Source organism: Xyrauchen texanus, chromosome 23, assembly GCF_025860055.1.
Source record: "Xyrauchen texanus isolate HMW12.3.18 chromosome 23, RBS_HiC_50CHRs, whole genome shotgun sequence".
NCBI classification, from domain to species: Eukaryota; Metazoa; Chordata; class Actinopteri; order Cypriniformes; family Catostomidae; genus Xyrauchen; species Xyrauchen texanus.
This window is the reverse complement of record NC_068298.1, coordinates 26,200,106-26,225,770: the sequence shown is the minus strand read 5'-3', so window position 1 is coordinate 26,225,770 and position 25,665 is coordinate 26,200,106. Positions and strand designations below refer to the sequence as shown.

Genomic DNA, 25,665 nt, shown 5'->3' with positions numbered 1-25,665 from the left:
AATTAGTCTAATCAAGCCCTCGAGACAGATAAAGGTGACTGGAGGTGGCAGTTCGAGAGAGAGAGAGAGAGGGAGAGAGAGGGAGCTTGAGAGGGAGAGGGAGGGAGGTATGGGCAGCTGCCCTGCATGTGTTTATGTTTGTGTCTTTTTGTTTTATAAAAAATTATGTATATCTTGCCTCCTCCTTTCCATTGAACTTTGTTACACTGTGTTTTATTAATAATATCTGATATAGGTACAGTTACATTCATTGCAATCTTCTTTTTACTTTTCACTGAACATCATTTTTGTCCCACCATCTGGATCCTCGTGTCATGTTCACTGTTGTCTTTTGTTTTGTGCTTTTATGTTGAAGCTTAGTTTAGTTCCTGTTTCCTGTTTTGGATTTTGTAGTCCTTTGTAGTTTCTTCTATTACCTTGTCTTGTTTCACTGTTGCCCTTTGTTTGTCATTTTTGTCACTTTTGTAATTCCTTAGTTTTTCACTTTTGTCACCCTTGTACTTCCATAGTTTTCTTGTTAGCGTTCTTGTTCTCCGTTCATAGTTTTCACCTGCCCTCGTTAATTTGCCATTGGTTTCTGTTCATCACCTTGTTACCTTGTTTGAGTTCTGTTTGTTCATTGGCCCCTTTTTCCCTCTGTCATGTTCACTGTTGTCTTTTGTTTTGTGCTTTTATGTTGAAGCTTAGTTTAGTTCCTGTTTCCTGTTTTGGTTTTTGTAGTCCTTTGTAGTTTCTTCTATTACCTTGTCTTGTTTCGCTGTTGCCCTTTGTTTATCATTTTTGTCACTTTTGTAATTCCTTAGTTTTTCACTTTTGTCACCCTTGTACTTCCATAGTTTTCTTGTTAGCGTTCCTGTTCTCCGTTCATGGTTTTCACCTGCCCTCATTAATTTGCCATTGGTTTCTGTTCATCACCTTGTTACCTTGTTTGAGTTCTGTTTGTTCATTGGCCCCTTTTTCCCTTGTTCATGTATTTAACCCTGTCTGTTTGTTCAGTCTCGGTCGGTCGTTGTTTGTGTATGGATCGTTTCATGTTTGCTGTTCGTGCCCGCTCATGTTGATTTCATGTTCGTCCGAGGTTCCCTTTCCCCTTCATGGCTGTTCGTTTCTTGGATGTTGTCAAGCCTGGTCTGTGTTCACTACCCGAGTTCTGAGTTTTGTTTCGTCGTGTTTAAATCTGTTTTGTTGTGCTTTAGTTTCCTGTTTTCCCATTGTGGACTTTTCTTTGTGTTTACCTTTTGTTTCTTATGTGTACATTCATTAATAAAAACCGCGTTTGGATCCGCATCTTCCGTCTGGCTTGTCCTGCTTCCCTCACACAATCGTGACAGAACGACCGACCAAACAATGGATCCAGCGGTTCTCCGGGCAAGCTGCCGCCTCCTGGACCTGAAGCAAGGAAGCCGCCTGGTGGAGGATCATATTAGGGACTTCCTGGACCTAGCGAGCGCCACCGACTTTCATGACTCCTCCCTGGTGGTGTTCTTCCAGGCTAGCCTGACCGGTTCGCTCCAGGAGCGGTTGCCGCCGCTGACGCGTGGCTGGACGCTCTGCGAGTTCATGGAGGAGACACTTCTGGCATGCGGCTCGCTGTTTACTGTGGGTGTGGTTGAGGATCCTGCCTCTCCTCCCATGGCGGTGACCCTCCAATCGTCCTTGGCTCGTCCTCTTCCACCTACCCCACCGGTCAGCGAGCTCGCCCCCACGCCTGTCATCGTCCATGAGCCAGCACGGTCGACTTCGTCCGCCCGGAGGAGGAAAAGAAGACGGGCTTCCGCCTCCCGGCCAACGTCAGCCATGGTCAGCGAGCCCAAGCATGTCACTGTGAGCAAGCCAGAACCCACGCATGTCACTTTGAGCGAGCCTGAGTCCTCGTCAGCCACGGTGCGCGAGCCAGAGCCCTCGCATGTCATGGTGAGCGAGCCTGAGTCCTCGTCAGCCTCGGTGAGCGAGCCTGAGCCCTCGACCGTCCCCGAACCAGCGCCTGTAGCCTCAGACGTCAGTGAGCCAGTGCCGATAGCCTCAAACGTCAATGAGCCAGCGCCTGTAGCCTCGACCGTCCCTGAGCCAGCGCCTGTAGACTCGACCGTCCCTGAGTCAGCGCCTGTAGCCTCGACCGTCCCCGAGCCAGCACCTGTAGCCTCGACCGTCCCTGAGCCAGCGCCTGTAGCCTCGACCGTCCCAGTGCCAGCAGCCATGACCGTCCAAGAGCCAGTGCCAGTAGCCATGACCGTCCAAAAGCCAGTGCCAACAGCCATGACCGTCCAAGAGCCAGTGCCAGTAGCCATGACCGTCCAGAAGCCAGCGCCAGTGGTCGTGCCCGTCCAAGAGTCAGCGTCTTCCGAGCCTCCCGAGCTTCCCAGAGCTCCGCCTTCCAAGCTTTCCAGAGCTCCTCCTCTCGAGCCTCCCAGGGCTCCTCCTCTCGAGCCTCCCAGGGATCCTCCTCTCGAGCCTCCCAGGGCTCCGCCTCTCGAGCTTCCCAGAGCTCCGCCTCTCGAGCTTCCCAGAGCTCTGCCTCTCGAGCCTCTCGAGCCTCCCAGGGCCCCACCTCTCAAGCCTCTCGAGCCTCCCAGGGCTCTGCCTCTCAAGCTTCTCGAGCCTTTCAGAACTCCATCTCTCGAGCCTTCCAGGGCTCCGCCTCTCAAACCTCTCGAGCCTCCCAGGACTCCGCCTCTCGAGCCTCCCAGGGCTCCGCCCCTCAAGCCTCTTGAGCCTCCCAGGGCTCCGCCCCTCAAGCCTCTTGAGCCTCCCAGGGCTCCACCCCTCAAGCCTCTTGAGCCTCCCAGGGCTCCGCACCTCAAGCCTCTTGAGCCTCCCAGGGCTCCGCCACTCAAGCCTCTTATGCCTCCCAGGGCTCCGCCCCTCAAGCCTCTTGAGCCTCCCAGGGCTCCGCCTCCCGAGCCTTCCATGGCTCCACCTCCTAGGACTTCCTCAGCTCCATCTCCTGAGCCTTCCTCAGTTCCGTCTCCTGAGCCTCCTTCGGCTCCACCTCCAGAGCCTTCCAGGCCTCCGCCACTGGAGCCCCCTACGACGCCACCTCCATTGGCTCCACCTCCTGACCCTTCCAGGCCTCCGCCTCTAGAGCCTCCTACGGCGCCGCCTCCATCGGCTCCGCCGCCAAAGCCTTCCAGGTCGTTGCCTCTAGAGCCTCCTGCGGCGCCACCTCCTGAGCTTCCCACGGCTCTGCCCCCTGAGCCTCCCTCTGCTCGGCCTCTTGAGCCTCCCACGGCTCCGCCCCCTGATCCTCAAGAGCTTTCCATAGTTCTGCCTCCCTTGGCTCTGCCTCCTGAGCCTCCAGAGCCTCCCACAGCCTCGTCTCCAGAGCCCCTCTCAGCTCCGCCTCCGGGACCTGTCCCTGTCCTGAGGCTGCCTCCCAGGCCTCCTGGACCTGTCCCTGTCCAATGGCCACCTCCCAGGTCCCCTGAACCGGCCCTTGCCAAGTGGCCAGCTCCCGGGCCATCTAAACCGGCCTCTGTCCTGTGGCCACCTCCCAGGCCCCTGAACCGGCCCCTGCTCTGCGGCCATCTCCCAGACCACCTAAACCTGTCCCTACCCGGTGGACGCCCCCCAGACCACCCGACCTGGTTCTCTGCACACACCCCCAGAGACTGCTTACCTGCCCTCTCGGCCTCCCTGGTCTGCCTGTCTGCCCTTTGTGCCCCCGTGGACTGCCTATTTGCCCCTTTTGCCTCCTCGGACTGCCTGATTGCCCCTTGTGCCCCCTTTGGTCTGTCTGTTTGCCCCTGGGTCCCTCACTTTGGTTCTTGTGGGGTTTTTTTTGTCATTTATTTTTTTTAGGATCGTCTGGAATCCGATCCTTTGAGGGGGGTTCTGTCATGTTCACTGTTGTCTTTTGTTTTGTGCTTTTATGTTTAAGCTTAGTTTAGTTCCTGTTTCCTGTTTTGTTTTTGTAGTCCTTTGTAGTTTCTTCTATTACCTTGTCTTGTTTCACTGTTGCCCTTTGTTTGTCATTTTTGTCACTTTTGTAATTCCTTAGTTTTCCACTTTTGTCACCCTTGTACTTCCATAGTTTTCTTGTTAGCGTTCCTGTTCTCCGTTCATGGTTTTCTCCTGCCCTCGTTAATTTCCCATTGGTTTCTGTTCATCACCTTGTTACCTTGTTTGAGTTCTGTTTGTTCATTGGCCCCTTTTTCCCTTGTTCATGTATTTAACCCCGTCTGTTTGTTCAGTCTCGGTCGGTCGTTGTTTGTGTATGGATCGTTTCATGTTTGCTATTCGTGCCCGCTCATGTTGATTTCGTGTTCGTCCGAGGTTCCCTTTCCCCTTCATGGATGTTTGTTTCTTGGATGTTGTCAAGCCTGGTCTGTGTTCACTACCCGAGTTCTGAGTTTTGTTTCGTCGTGTTTAAATCTGTTTTGTTGTGTTTTAGTTTCCTGTTTTCCCATTGTGGACTTTTCTTTGTGTTTACCTTTTGTTTCTTATGTGTACATTCATTAATAAAAACCGCGTTTGGATCCGCATCTACCGTCTGGCTTGTCCTGCTTCCCTCACACAATCGTGACACCTCGGACCATAGGGCGCACAGATGACATTTGTCCAAGAATCATCTTGCAGCAATGCAGGTCTTTGGCATTTAGAAGCTGCTAGTTTAGGACATGCAAGGAGTCTGATTCTCAAATTAGAGACTGTGATTTACTTTTTTTCAAAACAGTAATGCATGGAATAGCTTTCATCTCTCTAAAACAATAGACTTTATTGAAAATAGAATTTCAGGAGAAAGTGTTTCTTTTGGCCTATTTTTAAAAAACAAAATTATACTTGCAAATGTAAAGCAACATGTAAGAACTCAAAACCTTAGCAAATAGGAAAACCCCCATTGTATTGTGATTTCTGCATGGTAACACAACGATTTTTAATTGTTCTAATAAGAAGAAATTGTCCTGAGTACCAAATTAGCACCTTAGAATGCTTTTGTGAGGAATAGGTGACAAAGTATATGTTTGTCATCACAGTTAAAGAAAATATTCAATAAATGCCACTTAAAATAGTTATTTCAAACCGCAATAATAATTAGCAATTAATGATTTTGGCAGTATTTTTGATCAAATTAAAGCATCCTGGGTGAAAGGAAGCATCCATTTCTTTCAAGAACAAAAATGTCATTGTGTTCTAAAAATGGAAGTGTATATACTATATATATTATAATTTTCATAAAGTAACTTGTAAAATAATTACTTGAGTAGTTTTTTGACAAACTACTTATTTACTCCCAATTCCCAGTGCACTCTAAGTCCTCGTGGTGGCACAGTGACTCGCCTCAATCAGGGTGGCGGAGGATGAATCTCAGATGCCTCTGCTTCTGAGACTGTCAACCCGTGCAACTTATCAAGTGGCTTGTTGAGCGCGTTACCACGGAGACCAGCTGCGGCCTGTGCATTTTAAATCAGGGGCCTTCAGTGCAATTCATGCCATTAAGAAAACACAGTTTCACAATGAATAAGACACATTATCATACATAATGTGGAAGTCAACTAATAATACCACTTGACATTTTAAAAACACATCCACGCACGAAAGCCAGAACCAAGGAGGTCTAATACCAAGAAAAATCTCCTATAATATTTGTGATTTAAATTTTGCTTGCAATAAATTTTGTTTCTTCAGGGTACACAGTTACTTTTCAAAACTTGATCTGACACTAAAAGCTCAAGCAGCATAATTTACACCTGATGTTGCTATAACAATGCAAAAAGAACTTACCAATTTGCTTGAAGTAATATCAGTCCGATCACACAGAACATCTCAGGTTTTTAAATCCATAAGGATCTCTTTCTCAATGGCAATACCAGCAGTGATGGCAGCCGACTTGATAGCAAGATCTTGCGCTCTTTGCTTTCAAATTACATTCATCATTTAAAGCGTGATTGCGTCACTCAAGGCCAGCTAGAAGGCCTGTATTGGGACATATCCTAAAGACCACACCCACCAAGAACAAATAACTCAATCTGTTTGGCTGATGAATCTGACAATCTGACTTTAGATGCCTACTTACTGCAGTGTTGAGGGATTCTGCAGAAATTCTCACGCACTGCTTTGGCTAAGGAACATGGCTTTGGGCATTTGTGAAACAGTTGTCATACTTTGCTTGTAAGCATCGAGGAATAAATTCTGATTGGATAAACTTTTAGTTTTTTGCTATTGGTTTTTAGATGAATAAGAGTGCAAAGCGATTGAAAATACATGAGGTCAATGAGAATGAACGGATTAAAAATACTTATTTATTAGGCATGTCAGTACTTCTACTTGTACTCAAGTGAATTATTTCTTGAGCAGCAGTACTTTTACTTAAGTAAAAAATCAGTACTCTTTCCACCACTGCTCTTGTGTGATGTAAGTGCGTTGGCATGATCACGCGAGAACTGATACAATACAAAGGGAAGTGAAGCTTTGTTTATTTACAACAGAACGTTGTTCACAAGCTTTATTGGCTTTGCTTTCATTTGAAAGATCCCCTATTGAACTTGCATTGCAATCGTATTGCATTAGAAGACATTACTTTAACCTCTGGAGTTGTATGTATTATTTTTGCTATGACTGTCTGTGCTTTTTGGAGCTTTAAAGTGCTGATCACTATTCACTTGCATTGTATACACCTTCAGAGCTGAAATATTCTTCTAAAAAGCTTTGTTTGTGTTTTGCTGTAGAAAGAATGTCATACTTATCTGGGATGGCCTGAAGATGAGTAAATTATGAGACTATTTCCATTTTTGGATGAATTATACATTTAACCAGGAAACTGCTACAATATGTAAAATGAGCCATGTAAAATACAGTAACATTGTTCTATGAGATCAAGTTGACAGTATGTAATGGACCATTTTGGGAAATGTTTCATCAATTTCCTCAAGCAAGCTTTACACCTTGTTTCAGTCCTAATATTGACAGAACAATCAGAATGTTTTTTTTTTTTCTCAGATTACAGCAAATCAAGGGTAATGTCTGGTCCTCAGAAGCTTCTATGTGAGGCTATGATGACTCACTGAATAATTTTACTGTGGTGCTACAAAGGCAGTTTAATATAACGGGATCATGAACTAGTGAAATGCACATTTCTTTAAACAGTTGCTTTGTAATTATTTTTTATAAAAAAAAAATGTACATTATTTTGTGGAAATGATTACCTTGACTCAGAGCCGGCCCAAGGCATAAGCGAACTAAGCGGCTGCTTAGGGCCCCGTGGCCACCAGGGGGCCCCCAAGAGCACATGAAATGACAGCTTAATTTTGTTTTTTGTTTTTGTGATATACTGTCAATGGACAATGGTAATTATTTAAAAACGCAATATTAAGTTAACAGGCTGCAGGATGCAAGCACATTCAGACAGCAACACAGCAATGTCACAAAAAAGGTAATATACTCTGGTGCAGAGAAAAGGAAAAAGAAGAAAACGGAGGAAGAGATAAACAACAAGATAAAGGTATGTTAAGTAGCTAGGCTTACGAGGTAACATTAGCTGGCTAGTTTGTTAACATAGCCTATGTAGCATATCGTATTTTTTAGGAAAGTTTGATTAAACACACGTAAATAGCCTTGACATCTTAATATATTATAGTACAACATATTACTTTGCAAGTTTTAGATTAAGGTTTTTGTCTTCTGTGTAAAAATAACTTTCCTGGGTATATATTATTTGTAATAAAAATAAGCTTCTGTTCCATAAACTTGGTACTGATAACACCTTAACATTATTTACCTTAGCCTACCATTTTGGGGTCTTTGCTATTATATTCCAATATCATTATGCCTCAGTTAGCTAGTTATAGATTAAGAGTTGTTGTTTTAGGAGTACAGATGACTTGCTGCTGTGTATAATAATTTGTGTTGAGAAAATAACATTTTGTTCTGTCAAATATGTACTCTTATGAAACTTCCCTAGGAGCACTGTTGAATTGTTTTGGAGGTGGGGCACAACCAATGCCCCCTGCCCCAAGTGCCAGTACTACAGCTGATGATGATTTTTCAACAATCTCAGATCAATATATTTATATGGATAAACCATGCCTTTTGTGAGACCTTTTTTTGTTTTTGACAGACAGTTGCATTACCTTTTAATATGGCATCTAACAAGGCTAGCATTTATTATTATTCTTTTCATCTTTCATCAGGTCCATCCTCTGCAGGTGAGGAGCACTTCCCAGCACGTGCATCCACTGATCCTGCTGTCCCTTCCATGTCTGTTTCAACCTCAGCAGATGTGGCAAGTTAGTAGCACAGCAGCCTTTGTATTTGCTCAGTTACTGTAGAATATCCTGAGATTAATATTTCTAATTATAAATATTAATGTAATGTCCTTATAGGTCCTTCTACTTCCGTGGTCATTGGGATTGATGTCACATCTACCCCCTTAGCAACTTCCAGCCTACACCATGGATCAGCAGCTCCTCCAGTTGACCCAGTTGAGTTGTCATCTATCCTGTCCGACTCCGAAAGGACTGATCTGGTAAGCAGAGGGTCACTCTGCCTATATAGGAAAATTTCACATTCCCTGAAAAACCTGATGGCAGAAGCTTCCACTACCACTACACCAACAGAAAATAAATTAATGGTGAAATAATGTAAGTGGAGCTGGCTCACTTATTCAAAAAGAAATGATGCAGTCTGCAGCTTCTACTGCAAATTGTTCTCTAGGAAGTCCAGAAAAATGGTAACAGAGGGATAACAAGATTGGGTAAATATAGGTGTGCTACTGTTACAGTTAAAACTGTAGAAGGGTAAAATCATGCTAGGCAGACATTGGTATGTTGTAAGCAACACAGCTACAACTAATAAAATTGATAAGGGGTGTGTTAGATTTATAGTGTGCGAATAATCAAGCATTGACAATATTCAATTATATTGGCAGCACCGAGGGGCCCCCAAATCAAATTCTGCTTAGGGCCCCATAAAGGCTTGGGCCAACCCTGCCTTGACTAATAAGAGTTGCCTAACTTGCCTTGATAATTTGGCAATGGCTATTTGAGTGTGCAAAAATGAGCAATTTACGCACAATGGTTATTTCCATCAACTATTTAAACAAGTTATTCAGTGCTAAAAGTCAAAGAAACTCTTATAACTCATCCTAACATAATTTCAATCATCCAGATCTCTCTATTTCTCTCTCTCTCTCTCTCTCTCTCTCTCTCTTTCTCGACTACTTCATGAAAAGGGGGAGTCATTCAAATAAACATTTATGTAAGTTCACCGGCCTTATGAATGACTGAACATCAACAGAGATGTGGTTAGATAAGCCACATGAGTTTCGTCATCTCAAACAAATGCTTTAGCATGCTTCTGAACAATGTATTTTTTCATATTAAAATGCAACTGTAGATTATATCACATACTTGTTGATTGTTTGAAATGAGTGGGTGAAGTATAAGTCAATTTGATGTCTTTTACAGGAAATGTAAGTGCAGCGTAGTTCTAGCAAGGAAGACTCGCAGCTGTACATCATCGCACCCTTAGCTAGGTAACTCTTAGCCCACGCATCAGACATTGCTTTATACGTCTGCTTAGAATCTATCACATTTCTGTTTCAGTGTGCCAACACAGCAACCTCCACACGCCACCACCAGCAGTTGAGTACTGTCCTGCACCGGGGTACGCTACTCGCCCCTGCCTCCTATCTCTGGCAGGATCTAACGGTTCCAAGTACAACTTCTTCGGTCCTCCAGACGGGGCTTACGCCAAAGAGAGACATTAAATTCCTGATTCATATTCATCAAATAAATGTATTCTTAAACTTTATTCTAGTCTGCAAGTCTTCCTGATAGAACTGAACAATGTGTAGTTATCTTTTCATCAGGAAAAAAGAAAAAGCTAGTGTGAGTCTCAGTTGGTGTGTGTCAGAATGAGCACATATTGGAACATTTATGTTTGCATTTGTCCATGTATGTGTTGTGTTTTAATTTCTGTGACACTCACTGAAAAGAGAGAGTATCCCGCAGGCAACCCATACAACCAGCGACATTCCCACACTGCCAGAGTTTTGCAGAATTCCCTTTGGAGAGATGAATATTCCTACTCCAATGATCGTCCCAGTGATTATCAAGATTCCTCGGAGCAGGGTTACCTTCTTCCGCAGTTCCACCTTCTCCTCAGGGGATCCAGCATGGGAGTGTCTTTGGCCAAAAGTGTCTTTCTCTCCAAAATTACTTTGAGTTGGGTCCCCTTTGGGTTGGAAACTGACACAGTCCTTCTAGACATCTTGTTCTCTACCTCTCACACAAACATACAAACTTTTACACTCATATGGCACACAGACTGATAGAACTGATTCTCTTCTAACACAATAGTTGCCTCCACTTGCCTGTGGCACATGTGAGGCCTGATCTTGTTATTCTCACAGCATAAATTAAACCAAACTTCTGATATGCTGTGACAAGTCTAAGCTAATACAGTAGTGCATAGCCTCTCCCTCCTATCTTTCTCACCATTCCACAGTCACAAACACTCCCCTTTTCTCTCTTTTACTTTTTGTCTTCCTCTTTATTCCTTTATGGCATAATTTGTGAGTAAGAAGGTGTGTCATTTCGTAGTAACAGTATTTGGTGGTGTCAGTGTAGGCCTGAGTGATAATGTTTATCAGAAGTCTCTCATTCTCACCTTTCCTCATGTGACATAAAAGGCATCCGACGCTTCCTCGGTTACCTAAGTTGTTTAGTTTACTTTACACAACTCTGTCGGTGTGTTTCTTTCCAACACCCATTTTACGGCACTTTTTAAAGTCCTGTTCTGAATATCAAGTGAATTGGCATTAGACTGATGACAAACTCCTGTTCCCTTTACAAAAAGCTTCACTATGATGCTGCGCTGAAGAGCGCTTTGGGAACACGTCTCAGTTGTGACTGTGAATATATATGCAACACGTCAATGAACATTGACTGGAATTTATAGTCTCTGCCGATGTAATCATTGGACGCACCTGGCGCAGTGGCTATAAATAGATGCGTCACCTGTGCATCATCAGATTTTTCCTCTTCAGAGCCATTCTGTGCTGTGTGCTATCACGAGCCTGTCAAACTTTCTTTCCTCTGTTAGGAGTTAGATTCTGTTAGGCAGTGCGCAGTGAACCTTTTCCCTTTTCTCTTTCTTGCTTTCAAAATGCTTCGCGCTCATCTCGCTTACTTCCAGGAGTCAGCGCCCACTCTTTCATCATTGGGCTCTCGAATATATCTGGCTGAGGAGCGCGAGACGGGTCCGTCCCTATCGCTCGCTCTCTCCCCAGATCCAGCTGATCCTTCTCGTAAGCCTTGAGCATTTCACGAGGGGGGTGGTGAACCTCTGTACATTCCACGCATAATAATAAAGCGGCTGAGAAATTAGTGGAGGTGGTTACTTGGGCTGTGGCCAGACTACAGCTAGACTGGCCACGAGAACAAGAGACAACCCCCTTTCTCGTTCATGGAGGAATCTTTTTACTTCCTGTGTCTTCATGCCCTTGATGTCGATATATTCGACTATCATGGGTGCTGAGACATGGGGGTATTCAATGATGCCACTGGTCGAAGAGACGCTTGCGGGCTATCTCTCGCCGGGTTCGGCTTCGTCATTTAAAAAGCTCTCCCTCCCCACAAAGCCTTGAAGGATGACCTCCACTTTAGTGGGGAGGGCTTATCAAGCAGCAGGTCAGGCTGGTGCTGCTCTGCACACAATGGCTATATTACATTCTTACCAGGCTGACCTGCTGGACGAACTGAGTGTAGGTGCTGAGCTCGACGAGCAAGCTTTTTCTGAGCTTTGTCGAGCCACAGATCTTTCTCTCCGCGCGACCAAGCAAACAGCCCGTGCTATTGGCTGGTCTATGTCTGCCTTGTTCAGCGTGGCTCAACCTTTCGGGCATCAAGGACAAGGATAAAGTTTTCCTCCTTGATGCCCCGGTTTCGCCTACTGGCCTATTCCATGAGCACGGTTATCTCCAGGTTCCAAGAGGCGAAAAGCCACGAGGAGGCCTTCGGGCAGTTCCTCCCTTGCTGCACTCAGGGGGCGTGTGTGTCGGCCACCCAGACCCGCCTCGGTCCTGTTAGTAGGGAGGCTCAAAAGCAAAGCGTTGCGAGTCGTGCTCCTCCTCCCAGGGATTGGGGAAAGTCTCGTTGCCCTCAGCAGCCGCAAAGCAAGACCTCAGGACCCTAATTTCTAAAAGAAGCACCTAGTCTTGTGGGGTTAGCTCCCCTCGAGACGGGGCGCGTGCTCCACTTCGCCCCTCCCGGTACCCCAGAGAAGCCTCTCCATTCCCGCCACCTTTGGTGTTTCGGGTGTAGAGGCTCCCATCAAAAAGTTGGGTGTTTCGCTGCTCCCTGCATTTATCCAGGACGCGGAACACTCAACACCCCCTCAACAGGAAGTGTTAAAAGATTTATACCCATCTCAGACAACCTGGCAACGTAGAAACTTCTGCCAGATATTTTCGTGGGTCCTAAGAGCAGTAGAAAAGGGCTATAGAATTTAATTCACTTGCCGCCTTCCATGTTTCAACGGCATGGTTCCCACTACCGGAATCTGGATCAGTTATATATACTGTGGGGAAAACTGAAAAATCTCCTGGTTAAAGGGGCCATAGAACGTGTTCCCCTTCCAGAGAGAGAGTCAGGTTATTACACTGAATAATTCCTGGTTCCCATGGAGGGTGAGGGGTTGCGTCTGGCCTTAGATCTTAAAGCTTGAACTGCCCACTCTGGGTGTTCAAGTCCAAGATGCTGCCTATCAAGACGATCGTGTCACAAGCCCAACATCATATTTGGCTGGTCACCATCGATCTTCTTCTCTTAGAAGTTCTGCCACAACACAGGAAGTTCCTGAGGTTCGCTTTCGGGGGCGAAGCCTTCCAGTATCGGGTTCTTCCATTCAGCCTAGCCCTTTTTACATGATGCAGCGCCTGCTCCTTTGTGACTCCGGGGCATCCGCATTCTGAATTACAAAGACGACTGGCTGATCTAGCGCAGTTCCAGGAACTGGCAGTTCAGCACAGGGATATCGTCTTAGCTCATCTAGTTTCTCTGGGGTTGAGGCTCAACAAGCATCAAGGACAAGGATAACGTTTTCCTCCTTGATGCCCCGGTTTCGCCGGGCATCAAGGAGGAAAAATTAATTTTAATTTTTTTAAATTATTTTTAAAAAATACTTTTTTTTTCCGCAAATGCATGTGTGTAAGACTATGTGTATGAGTTGTGAAATAAAGCCCTACCAGTAAAGCCTGATACAGTGTTCTGAAAATAAGAATGAATACAGAAGGAGGCTGAGGTAACATTACATCAGATCAGCCCAGACAAACAGCAAAGACATATTCACTGTTGTGGAATCATCTCTTGTAATGATTTGCAAGCTTTTCACTGTGTAGCTGAATGGTAAAGGCAGACATATCTAACAAATAATACATACAACCAACAAAGTCTCACACAAAGTGCATGACTCTGTATTCATTATTTGGATCACTATGACTATGCAAAAATCCCTATTAGTTGAAAGGTTATCAAAGGTTTTATTGCCTGATGCAATAGGATAAAAAAACATTTTTTACATTCTACAAAGAATGTTTGTATTCACAACCACAAACATAAAACTTTACTGATGGTTTAAAGGAACAGATCACCCACAAATGAAAATTGTGTCATTATTTACTCACTCTCATGTTGTTCCAAACCCATATTAATTTCTTCTGTGGAACACAAGAGTATACATTTTAAATAATGTCACATTCCCTGATTTCCCTACAACAGCAGTTGATAGGTATGACACGCATTAACGCACCTCAAAGTGTCATTAAAGTAGTCTATGCAACTTGTGCATCACATTCCAAGTCTTCTAAATCCATACTATTACTTTATATGTGGAACAGACCAAACTTTAAAGGGATAGTTACCCAAAAATGAACATTCTCTCATAATATACTCATCCTTATGCCATCCCAGATGTTTATGTCTTTTTTCATCTGCTGAACTCAAATGAATGATATGATAGGTGTGGTTGAGAAACCACTATAAATTCTCCACCCTACTCGTCAATCTCCACTTTAACATTCACATTCTTATTCTTGTGTTTTTGGTTATTCACATTCTTCATGCATATCCCTCCTACTGGGCAGGGAGGAGAATGTCTAGCAAAAAAGAACTTCACGAGATTATGTGCCCCTATAATCTTTGCGTGAATAATAAAGACTAGTAAGGATGGAGATAGTAGTCTTGGCCAATGTAAAAGGAGTAGTAGGGGAGGAGGTGGGTTGCTGGGAGAGCTGAGGTTATGACAAGGTAAGAGGTCACTTTTATATACTGGTAATTAATTGGAAGATTATATGGCCGTGCTCCTCTCGAACTTTTACAAGTTTGTGTGCCCCTATAATCTTTGCGTGAATGGTAAAACTGGTTTGGTTTGCTGTCCGCCATGGAGGAGCTTGATGAGGTGACTCAAACTCCAGCGACTTTATAACCCCTTAAAAATATACGCAAGGTTAAGGACAGTAAGGAGGATGATTTAGTTATTATAACGATTATTGGTTAATTATTGGTTCAGTTTACTAGTATAGAGATCCCTCTACTCCAAAGAGAATATGTTTAAAATTTGAGAGAAATAACTCCAGCAGGGAATAAACAGGGCAATGCAAAACCACTGCATCTGCAGTCACAGCGGTCTCGAGCATGGGGAATGCATTGCTGTGGCAGTATCAGCTCGAACTGGATGATTTGAAATTGAAGGTGAATCAACCTTCCCCACGCAACATGACATGAGAGTCCAGGAATTAGGAAATGTGAAGCTCACCAATGTCAGAAGGGAGTGAAGGTTTCTAAACCCAAAGGAGAGGTCCCAGCGACACCCAGGCAGAACCTCACCCGATGGTGGGGAGTGCGAACCACGATAGGTGTCATGTAGAGCTGACATGACCCCCCCCCAATTGAGGGACTTCAACTTATAGGGTGCAATGGGGGCCCGCTAACTTTGGTAACAAGGTCCTGACCTCCAGTTACGAATCACTCTGACAGGGAGAGCTCACAATGCAATCCAAACGGGAGATCCCAAAAATATAAGCACAAAAACGATCACTCATAATTTCAGAAAGGGAGAGCTCACTCTGCATTCTGAACGGGGGGAATTTCCACTGCAGGGCGAAGTAGGAGGTCGAAGTGAAAACATCACAGAGGAGCTTAATTAAAGGATACTTAAAAGAAGGCAAGGGCTGGGTGTGTTTACTTGATGTGTGCAAGGTCAGTTCTGATGTATGAATGGAAGCTCTCTGAAGACCATCTCCAAAGCGGTTTAATTTGGTGATTGGGGAAACCTTTCTGTGTGGCTGTGGTTGCAGCTCCTATGCAGAAAGAGTGTGAAGAAAACATATAAGCTGGGAAACCTGAGGAGGTGAGGACATATTTTAGGTTTTTCTGGAACAAGTGCCTAGATATTGGGCTATGTTTTGTCTATGAAAAGAGGGGCAAGTGGAGAGGAGATTTGGGTGCTTCTAAAAGACAGGAAGATGGATGAGGATTGATATGAATGAATTGGGGCAGGCAAGTAGAAAATGTAGATGAAATTGATGGGTTTTGATTGATCCGTTTTACTATCTTTGACCAGGAAGCGGATGGTATCATGGTCTAATATTTGGATGTCGGAGAAGGTTGGAAGGATGGCTGGATTGAATATGGAATTAGTGGTTAGTTTGGAAATTCTAAGGAAGTCAAAGAACACTAGGATGAACATACTGTCTAGGGTTCTTGTTGTGTCTGGGGGTAATTGTCCAGAAGAATGGAAAGTCAGGCATTTTGCAAGGATTTTGATTGTTATGGGCTGTCTGGAGTCAGGTGAGCTAATTAAGTTTTTTTAATTCCTTTGATTAGGAGGGAGATCTGTGGATTTGCTATAGTGGGGCATTGCTGGACAAAGATTAATTTAAAGAAAAATTGGATGTCGCTATGGTAAACTCTGATGGGACCAGGTTGGATAGATTTTATTTGGCTTAAGTAAGTAATGAATGATGATATTGAGAGTAAGGAGAATTCAAGAAAAGGTTGATTGTAAGCTAGGTGGAATTTCTTAAAGCCACCCACACAGTGCAATATGAGTTCAGGGTTCTGGGGGAAACAGTGTTAATGATAGAGTCTAAGGTTAGGGAATGCATAATTTTAAATGGGGGACTGGGGTTGGAGTCTGGTCAGAATCTGGGGCCAATGCTTTGAATTTCAGGAAAGGAAAATGAGACAGAGCATCAACGATTTGTTTTTATGACATGGAATTTGTTCAGCTTTAGTGATTAACCCTCTGGGGTCTGAGGGTGTTTTGGGCCCTGGAGAAGTTTTGACATGCCTTGACATTTGTGCTTTTTTCAGTTACTTAAAAACATGAATTGCGAAGTCTGTAAACTGGGCTTCAATAATATGTGAGCAACATGTGTGTACATGTTTGTATTTTTGAGAAAATAAAGTTTATGTGTGTATTTTAAGTCATTGAAATAAGGCCATATAACACATACTAAGCATTTGTCCACAAGCCTTTTGAGAACTGGATCTTGTAGCCTCGAGGTTTTGCTACAAAATGATGTGAAAACCATCCTGATCACTCATTCAAACAAAACAATTTAGTCATTTAACTTTTGTAAGACACTTTTAGTGTTAGAAAGTTCATATGCGAGGAGGCATGAATTATCATTAATATTGATGTAATTCACACCTGAGGAGACAAAGACCCTCCCCAGGAAGGCTGTCATGAAGGGGCTGTGTTTGATGTCAATCAAACTGCACACAAGTGGGTCAAGTGCAGGTGGACCTGTCACCGTCTTTGCTGCCTAATAGGGGTGTAACGGTATGATAACCGTTACAAAAATTTCCACGGTATTACGGTTTCATGGTATTTAGGTGCATTGATAATATTAAAAGCAGTTCAATATGTGGTTATAAAATAGGCTATTTCTGATAAAACACAGATAAATATTTCAGTTATAACCAATTCGGATTTGGTCTGAAATCTGAAATTCCTTTATTTCGGATTTCTTCAACTTTAATGCTTTAACTTTTGATCTTGAACACCAGGACACACTCTTAAAAAGACAAGGTAAAAAAGAAAAAGAAACATGTACAGTGGTCAGATTATTATAACTAAAAATATTTTGTTATTGTTATTTGATTATATGCCCCCCGCGACCCTGTACACAGGATAAGCGGTTGACGATGGATGGATGGATATTTGATTATATATTAAATTTAATTGTAATCATTTGTAATGATTGTTGCTCAGGTTAACACTTCAAATATGCATTTTCATGCATTCAGTAATTTGATGCATTTGTGATTTAGTTCAATTCTACAGTACCTACTGAAAATATATTATTCATGCACAATTTATTTATTGGCATTTTGTCCAATACTGACAATTTCTGCCACAGTTTCACTTTCAATTTCTTGCATGCATATTGTCAATTTCCTGAACACCAAAAGCCATGCCTTTTGTAAACCCTATTTAGTACAATGTTTTACAAATAAAACATATTATTAGTATTATCAAACACATTGGCCTGCTGTTGTGCTACACTTAGGCAAAAGAACAGTTGGCACATCGTAATGTTGAACGAGGGTTTAAATCCATTTGCTGCATTTGTGAATGTGACAGAACCCATAAAAATAACTTTAGCCTAACTTGTCATTACAAATCATGTAAAACTGCATTGAATCTTGTGTTTTATTAAATGGGCTTTAATTTATTATCCTTTGTACTGTATTTCCATATACATTCATCTCCGCAAATTCTGTGGGATGGTGCTCACGGAGATGGTGCTTAAAGTTTGAAGTGTTTCCCACCTGAGCCGAATTTTTGCAGCAAACTTTACAGACTGGGTATCCATCAACATTGATGGTGCAATGTGGGTCTTTTACATAGCCAAGTAATCCCAGACAGCAGAAATAATGGTTCAGGCTGGCCCGGACATGTCTGAATGATGCGCTCGTGCTGGATTTCTGATGTGCTCATGATGCGCAGCACTCGCGACACCTGCATTTCACCTTTAAAACTGAGTGACAGTCTAATGTAACATGATGAAGGTGCAATTTAAAGATTTATTTCAATCCAAGTTTATGATGATGTGTAAATGTATTAATTAAACTGATTAGGATTTTAGAAAAGTTCTGAATTTTTTTTTCTTTATCTTCATGCAATACCATCAATGAGACGATATCAATGGTATAATAACCATCCATTTTAAATCCAAGGTATATTGTGAAACCTTGAAACATTTATATCCCTACTACCTACATGGCAGGAAAATTGCAACGTTTATTTTTTTAATTAGATAGATGGTGTGGCATTTTGACTCTCTAGTCAGTCCCTGCTTTACATTAGCTGCACAATACACATTGTGTGTGTTCCACACATCTAATTGGCCAAGTTTTTCAACCGCACCATTTACACAATAACAGTGGGGGATGGGGATCAGAGTCAGATGACAAGTTAAAATGTGTTTTAATGATAACAATTAATGTTTTTTATCATGTAAATACATATACATTGTATTTTCAGTGATATAAGTCAGTAAGTAAATTGTTGTACTTGATCCCATTAAGGGTCAACCATAGCCCTTTGAATGGGCCCCCCTGGGCCTTGGGCACCAATTACAGCCTCAAGTCTTTTTGTGTATGATGCTACAAGCTTGGCACACCTATTTTTGGGCAGTTTCTCCCATTCTTCTTTGCAGGGCCTCTCAAGCTCCTTCAGGTTGGATGGGGAGCATCGGTGCACAGCCATTTTCAGATATCTACAGGGATGTTCAATCCGGTTCAAGTCTGGGCTCTGGCTGGGCCACTCAAGGATATACACAGAGTTTTCCTGTAGCCACACCTTTTTTATCTTGGCTGTGTGTGTAGGGTCATTGTACTGTTGGAAGATGAACCTTCACCCCAGTCTGAGGTCCAGAGCGCTCTGGAGCAGGTTTCATCAAGGATGTCTCTGTACATGGGGCAGTGGTGGCTCAGTGGTTGAGGCTCAGGGTTACTGACCAGAAGGTTGGGGGTTCAAGCCCCAGCACCACCAAGATGCCACTGTTGGGCCCTTGAGCAAGGCACTTAACTCCAGGTTGCTCCGGGGGTATTGTCCCTGTAACAAGTGCACTGTAAGTCACTTTGGATATAATCGTCTGCCAAATGCATAAATGTAAATGTAATGTAAATGTACATTGCTGCTTTCATCTTTCCTTTCATCCTGACTAGTCTCCCAGTTCCTGCTGCTAAAAAACATCCCCACAGCATGATGCTGCCACCACCATGCTTCACTGTAGGGATGGTATTGGCCAGGTGATGAGTGGTGCCTGGTTTCCTCCAGACATGACGCTTGCCATTCAGGCCAAAGAGTTCAATATTTGTTTCATCAGACCAGAGAATTTTGTTTCTCATGGTCTGAGAGTCCTTCAGGTGCCTTTTGGCAAACTGCAGGCGGGCTGTCATGTGCCTTTTACTGAGGAGTGGCTTCTGTCTGGCCACTCTACCATACAGGCCTGATTAGTGGAGTGCTGCAGAGATGGTTGTTCTTCTGGAAGGTTCTCCTCTCTCCACAGAGAAGCGCTGGAGCTCAGTCAGAGTGACCATCAGGTTCTTGTTCACCTCCCTGACTAAGCCCCTTCCCCCCGATTGCTCAGTTTGGCCGGGCGGCCAGCTCTAGGAAGAGTTCTGGTGGTTCCAAACTTCTTCCATTTATGGATGATAGAGGCCACTGTGCTCATTGGGACCTTCAATGCTGCAGAAATGTATATATATACACACATAAACACAGACACATACATAGTGCAAATTTAAATACAGATCTGTTATATACAGTGCAAGGGAATGTAATGTCAGAAGAGGTAGGATGTGTTGAATAAGGCCCCGTCCCAATACCTCCCCTTACCCTAGATTTCTGCCCTAACCCTTGTTTTTGCGCGTTCTCGTGTAGGGGTAGGGTGTCCCAATACTCTAAAGAGCAAGGGGGAGTGATATTCTCTCCTTAAAATCAACCCTCAAAACATAGTGCGGTCCGATGCAGGCTTAAAACGAAGTGGAAGATGAAATTACCCAGGATACCTTGCGAACTCAGCGAGCCGGCCAAATTTTTCAACTAAGATGGCGGACACCGCTGGAAAGGAGCAACTGAATTGTAAGTATATTTTCGCGAAATAAGCATGTTAAAAATTCGAAATATGTTGGAATATGTTAGTTTGATGAACATCCAATGGACTGTTGAGTTTTGAACACTAATGTTAGAAAATATTTCACGAAGCTATCTGACGATGTTCATATGAAATCTGCCGAGTGCTTCAAAAGAGTCTGCCAATCAAATATGCATCTGATCTGGGTAGTTAATCTAATTTTATTTTCGATTTTGGCTTCTAAGGATTATAAAAAGAAGATATGTGAGGTAAAATTATTAAAAACTAGCCGCGATCATCTGTCCCTTCACAGCGCTGTCATTTCTCTCTAAACCCAAACTTGACGTCAGAATCAGCACTGAGCACAATCCGTGATTGTTGTAAAGTGCAGTGTCTGCTGTTTCTAAATTGCGGGACGTTGCTGGTGGTAAAAACAGCTACTAAAAGCACAATGATCCAGCGCGAAGAGACGTTGCCCGGTTCCCATGGAGTAGCGCTCGGAAACGGATTGCAACTAGACAAGCAAACTATACTTTGGGTTTTGTGTGCGCTTCTAAACGATCAAATACACACAAATATATGGCAAAATAACCGGTTTAGAGATTCACTTAAACACAGTTGATGTCTTAAATGGGAGTTAACATTTGGGAGAAAATATGTGTATTATTAGATCTGCATTCGGTCTTAAAGTGGCAGCATCTAATAAACCTGCTAATGATTACACCGTTAATGTGAATAAAACAACTAAAGGCAAAGAGAAAATAAGATGTTTAAGAATGAATAACTTTAGCTTTAATAAGCATTAATCTATCTATAATAAACTATGCTGTGTTATTTTACATTTGATTACTTTATTAGATTTCTAGCATATTATTATGGATACTTATATCCTGATCATAACTGGGATAGTTATGTGCATGTATTCACACTCCTCAGATTGTATTGACCAAAAATCCGTTTAGTTCTCTCCTGTTAATTTGCAATTTACTAAGCGGCAACTGGTCTCTTATTTCAGGGACTGTCGAGCAGACCTTCGGCCTCATCAGGTTCTGGACTGAGAATGAGGAGAAGTTTACAAAAAAAAAATTTGCCTCCAAATTGTTATGGGAGTGAGTGACCAGATTATACAATTCAATAACTGATAACAATATCAATGTCTGATAATGTTCTAGCCCCCAGGCAGCTACAATGCATTTTGACACAGCTATTCTCATATTTGTATGTTTATAGGAAAGCAGTGAAAGACCTGGGCCTGGAAGGAAGGATTACAGGAGAGAAGGCAGGCAAGAAGTGGGAGAATCTAAAGAAACGTTACAAGGTCATTCTTTGGATAGAGATTTGTTTCATGTCTTCATTACCTACATCTTACATCCTTTACACTAGGGCTGAACGATTTTGGAATTTTTTTTTAATCGATTTTTTTATTGTAGGACCTGAAAAAACCAAAGACAGGCTCAGGAACAGAAAGCGGCGAAACAACGGTATCCAACTGGCGTTACTGAGGCTGATGCATGCCGTTTTGGGGGAAGGCCAGCGATAGATCCTCCTGTGATTGTGGCCTCTTTCAAGCCGGCAGAGGACCCCACATCATTGCTAATGGTAAGTTGATAGAAGTAGGAACTAGGGCTGGACTCGAATATCCGAATATTCATTCGGTGGGTTGGTATTCGATTTGAAAATGTAACATTCGAATATTCGTCTTTTTTCACACCTGGCATCCCCTCGAAACGGTTCTCATTCGCGACTTGAATATGTTTTACACTATAAAATCTGGTGAAATATAATACTTAACATATAACTTCGTTATAGCTACTTAATAAATATATTTGCTTCTTCTTGGACTACTAAAATTGTTCCTGCAATGGGAGTATTCTCTGGCTAGAGCGCAGAACAAAATGTATTATCCTTTTTACCCGTTATTATCAATATAAATTAATCTACTGCGAAATATAGGAGACTTTGAGATTTTACTGGGACGTCACGTCACAATTTCGTTTTTCTATATTTAAATTTCGTTTTTCTATAATTAAATTTCGTTTTTCTATATTTAAATTTCGTTTTTATTTATTTAAATCTACCCTACTTTGTCAGTGAGAAAAATATAATAAGACTATACCTTATTAAAAATATTGTTTTATATCACTAGTGCAGTGTCCATTCTCGGAGCATAAGCCCTGCTCGCGTGAGGCGCGCCGCTTCTTTATTTAAAACTTCCGAAGCTTCGAAGCTCAAAAAATGGTATTCGGACCAGCCCTAGTAGGAACTATCACATTTTCAAAAATAACCTATAATTGGTGCAATACTTGCAATACTTGAACCTCCCATTCCCCCCAGGCCATTGTCGCACCTGATCACGAACCCATCGAGGAAGACATCTCTGAGCCTGGATCTACTCTTCATCCCTCCACCCCAGTTTGTCCCACTACACCAACCACCACTTGTCCCAACACTCCAGCTACTACTTGTCCACCCACCACTCCAGCTACTCCGAGCTACTCTAAGAGGAAGAGAGGAAATAATCTCATTCTGGATTTTCTTCAGGGTGAATCTGTTAAGGAGCAGGAAAGGCACAAAGAAACAGAGGCCCAAACTGAGAGGTTTTTAACCCTCTTTGAAAAACTTGTGGACAAAATGCCCCAACAATAGTTATGTTATGTTGTGTTAAGATGTCATTAAAATGTTCAATATTTTTTTGGCATGTCTAGATCATTACAAAAGAAACCATCACCAACATGTTTTCAAAATATAATTAAATTTAATAGAACTAAAGTTAAAATGAACCATATGTCCACACAATAACAGCCCAAAAGAACATGTGCATTTAAAAAACACACTCAGAGAGTTGAACTATTTACAATTTTCATCAGAATTTTCTAATGAGAGGCTTGTGCGCTGATCAAGGCAGCAAGTCTGTCCCTTGTGGCATTCCCTGGTGTTTCATGTGCCTCAGGAGCTTCTTGTAGGGGAGGTTCTGGGTCCAGGATGTCCACTGCCACATCATTGTCTGGTTCCAGGACATCTCCATTATCAATGCAAACATTGTGCAGGAAAGCACAGGATGCTATGACCTGGGGTGCAAATGTAGGACTGACCTCCAGGGCCCTGAAAAGTGTGGACCTCCAACGAGTCTTCATAATGCCAAAGGCCCTCTCTACAATGGAACGTGCCCTTGATTGGTGGTAATTAAATTTCCTTTGCACTGGGCCATTCACAGGTTCCCTATATGGAGTGATGAGGCAGATTGGTGTCTCCAAACAAGGATATCCGCCATCTCCCAGGATAAAGTATCCATTGGGTGGATAATTTCTGGCCAGATAAAAGTTACTGTTTTTCAAAATGCGTGTGTCAGGTAATGGAACCTGGATAGCCTACAAAAATATCCAGGAACTTTCCAGCAGAGTCACAGATGGCTTGCATGTTTATGGAGTAAAACCCTTTGTAATTTAAATAGTCCAGGCGATGAACTGATGGGGGCTTGATTCTTATGTGACAGCCATCAATAGCACCTACAGCTTTGTTGAGGACGGGCGTTCCAGAGCACTGGGCAAATCCATCACCCACAGTGTCCAGGTCTGCAGGCTTCGGAAAGACAATGACTCTATGTAGATTGTCCCAAATGAACTGTGCCACCTTGTGAATAATTCTGTGAACAGTGGATTTGGGCACACTGAAAACTCGCGACACCACACGATAGGAAAGTCCATGGGCAAGCCAATAGACGTATATCAGGACTTCAAATTCAGTGCCCCATCCATGGTCCTGCTCTCTCTGCATCAGGCGCTGCAGGGCATGCATGGCCTGCCTATTTAACCTGAAGTCCTGTTTGATCTCTAACTCCACATTAAACCACAGGCGTAGGATGGGCACAACAGTATTCAAACTGCAGTATGTCACTGGACCGGTCACTCTGGAAAACAATGAACAACAAAGAGCCTAATAAAAACATGTTTTGCATTACACATTCCACAGTCAGTGTAGATTGGTGACATTTACAACAATAAAATTTTTAGCATTTATTTTATTTGTAATAAACACTTTAAGTGGGCATTTTAAAAAGTGTTTATGTTGAATTACATTTTTTTTCTATGATACATTTTATTGTATCAGCACCCTCAACCTAAAACCACTTCCCGCACCCCTGGATTTAACTATACGGCCTGAATGTGTACGGTCGTGTTATTATCAACACAAACAACAGGTAAGTTAATTATATTTGGGCTAGCGTTAAATCATCAACAGCTGAGGTAACGTAAACATATAACGTCAAAATATTTAAACAAATCGGACATACCTGAAATAAATCCTCAAGGCAAAGAAGACGGCGAATGCGTCTTCTATATTCCACATGCCTTCTCTGTTGATTCATCAGACGTAGATACACGAACACAGCCCACACAACAGCTGGAACCGGCATTTTCTGAATGAAAATAGTAGTAGTAGACACGTCGACGTTGCGCGTGACGTAGTGAGGTTTGCCGCGCTAATTTGCATATAGTGGTGTCCCATTTCATAGGGAAAGATCTTCAACTCCACTTCCCTCGTTGAGGGGACTTTACTTTCGAGGGCACTCAAAACCAAGTGGAAGTTTTAAGGGGGGAGAAATGGGACAGGGCCTAAATATAAAAAGAATAAACTTTGAATTGAACATAATTATTGCTCAATGTGGCTGTTTGAACTGTTCATGCGATAGATAGCCGGAAGTAAAAACAACTATTCCTGTGCCTGTTGGTTCTGGTGCTCAGAGCTCTGAAGCTTTGGCCAGAAGGCAACAGTTCAAAAAGGTTGTGGGGATGGTGAGTGGCGTCCAGAGTGATTTTTCCAGCCTTTTTCCTCAGTCTGGAAGTTTATATTTTTTGAAGGGAGGGCAGGGGGCAATTAATAATCCTCTCAGCATACTGAAATGTCCTTTGTTGTCTTCTGATATCTGATTTGAACAGGGATGTTCAATCCAGTTCAAGTCTGGGCTCTGGCTGGGCCACTCAAGGATATACACAGAGTTGAACCAAACCAGATCATTATTGAAGTGCAGAGGACAGACTCAATGACTACTGAGTAGAACTGTATCAGCAGTGCCTGTGGCAGGTTGAAATTCCTCAACTGGCAAAGGAGGTACAACCTCTGCTGGGCCTTTTTCACAATGGAGTCAATGTGGGTCTCCCACTTCAAGTCCTGTGATATGGTAGTGCGCAGGAACCTGAATGATTCCACTGCTGCCACTGTGCTGTTTAGATTGGTGAGGGGGGTCAATGTTGGGGTGTTCCTCCTAAAGTCCACAATCATCTCCACTGTTGATTGGTGGACATGCTCAAAACAACCTTGAGCATGTTCAGCTCAAGGTTGTTTTGACTGCACCAGACAGCCAGCTGTTTAACCTCCCTTCAGGCAGCGACTCATCATCATCTCGGATGAGGCCTATGACAGTGGTGTCGTCTGCAAACTGCAGGAGCTTGACAGAGGGGTCCTTGGTGATGCAGTCATTGGTGTAGAGGGTAAGAGTAGTGGGGAGAACACCCATCCCTGGGGGAATGGTTGTAAAGGTGCTGGAAGTGAATTTCCCCTGTCTCACAAGCTGCTACCTG

At 43.1% G+C, this 25,665-nt stretch overlaps 1 protein-coding gene and 1 long non-coding RNA gene across 2 annotated transcripts in view; one reads left to right on the top strand and one right to left on the bottom strand.

The window, feature by feature from the left end:
• Positions 1-10,206, bottom strand: part of slc7a11 (solute carrier family 7 member 11) — a 34,658-nt gene extending 24,452 nt beyond the window's left edge. The window contains 2 exon segments of the mRNA XM_052155066.1: positions 9,925-10,182; positions 10,185-10,206. Of these exon segments, the coding sequence (XP_052011026.1) occupies positions 9,925-10,182; positions 10,185-10,206 (280 nt within the window).
• A 9,853-nt stretch (positions 10,207-20,059) lies between these two features.
• On the top strand, positions 20,060-21,405 carry LOC127663232 (uncharacterized). Its single transcript, XR_007972974.1, has 3 exons — positions 20,060-20,094; positions 21,102-21,195; positions 21,317-21,405. It is a non-coding gene; the product is annotated as an uncharacterized LOC127663232 (long non-coding RNA).
• The last annotated feature ends 4,260 nt before the right edge of the window (positions 21,406-25,665 follow it).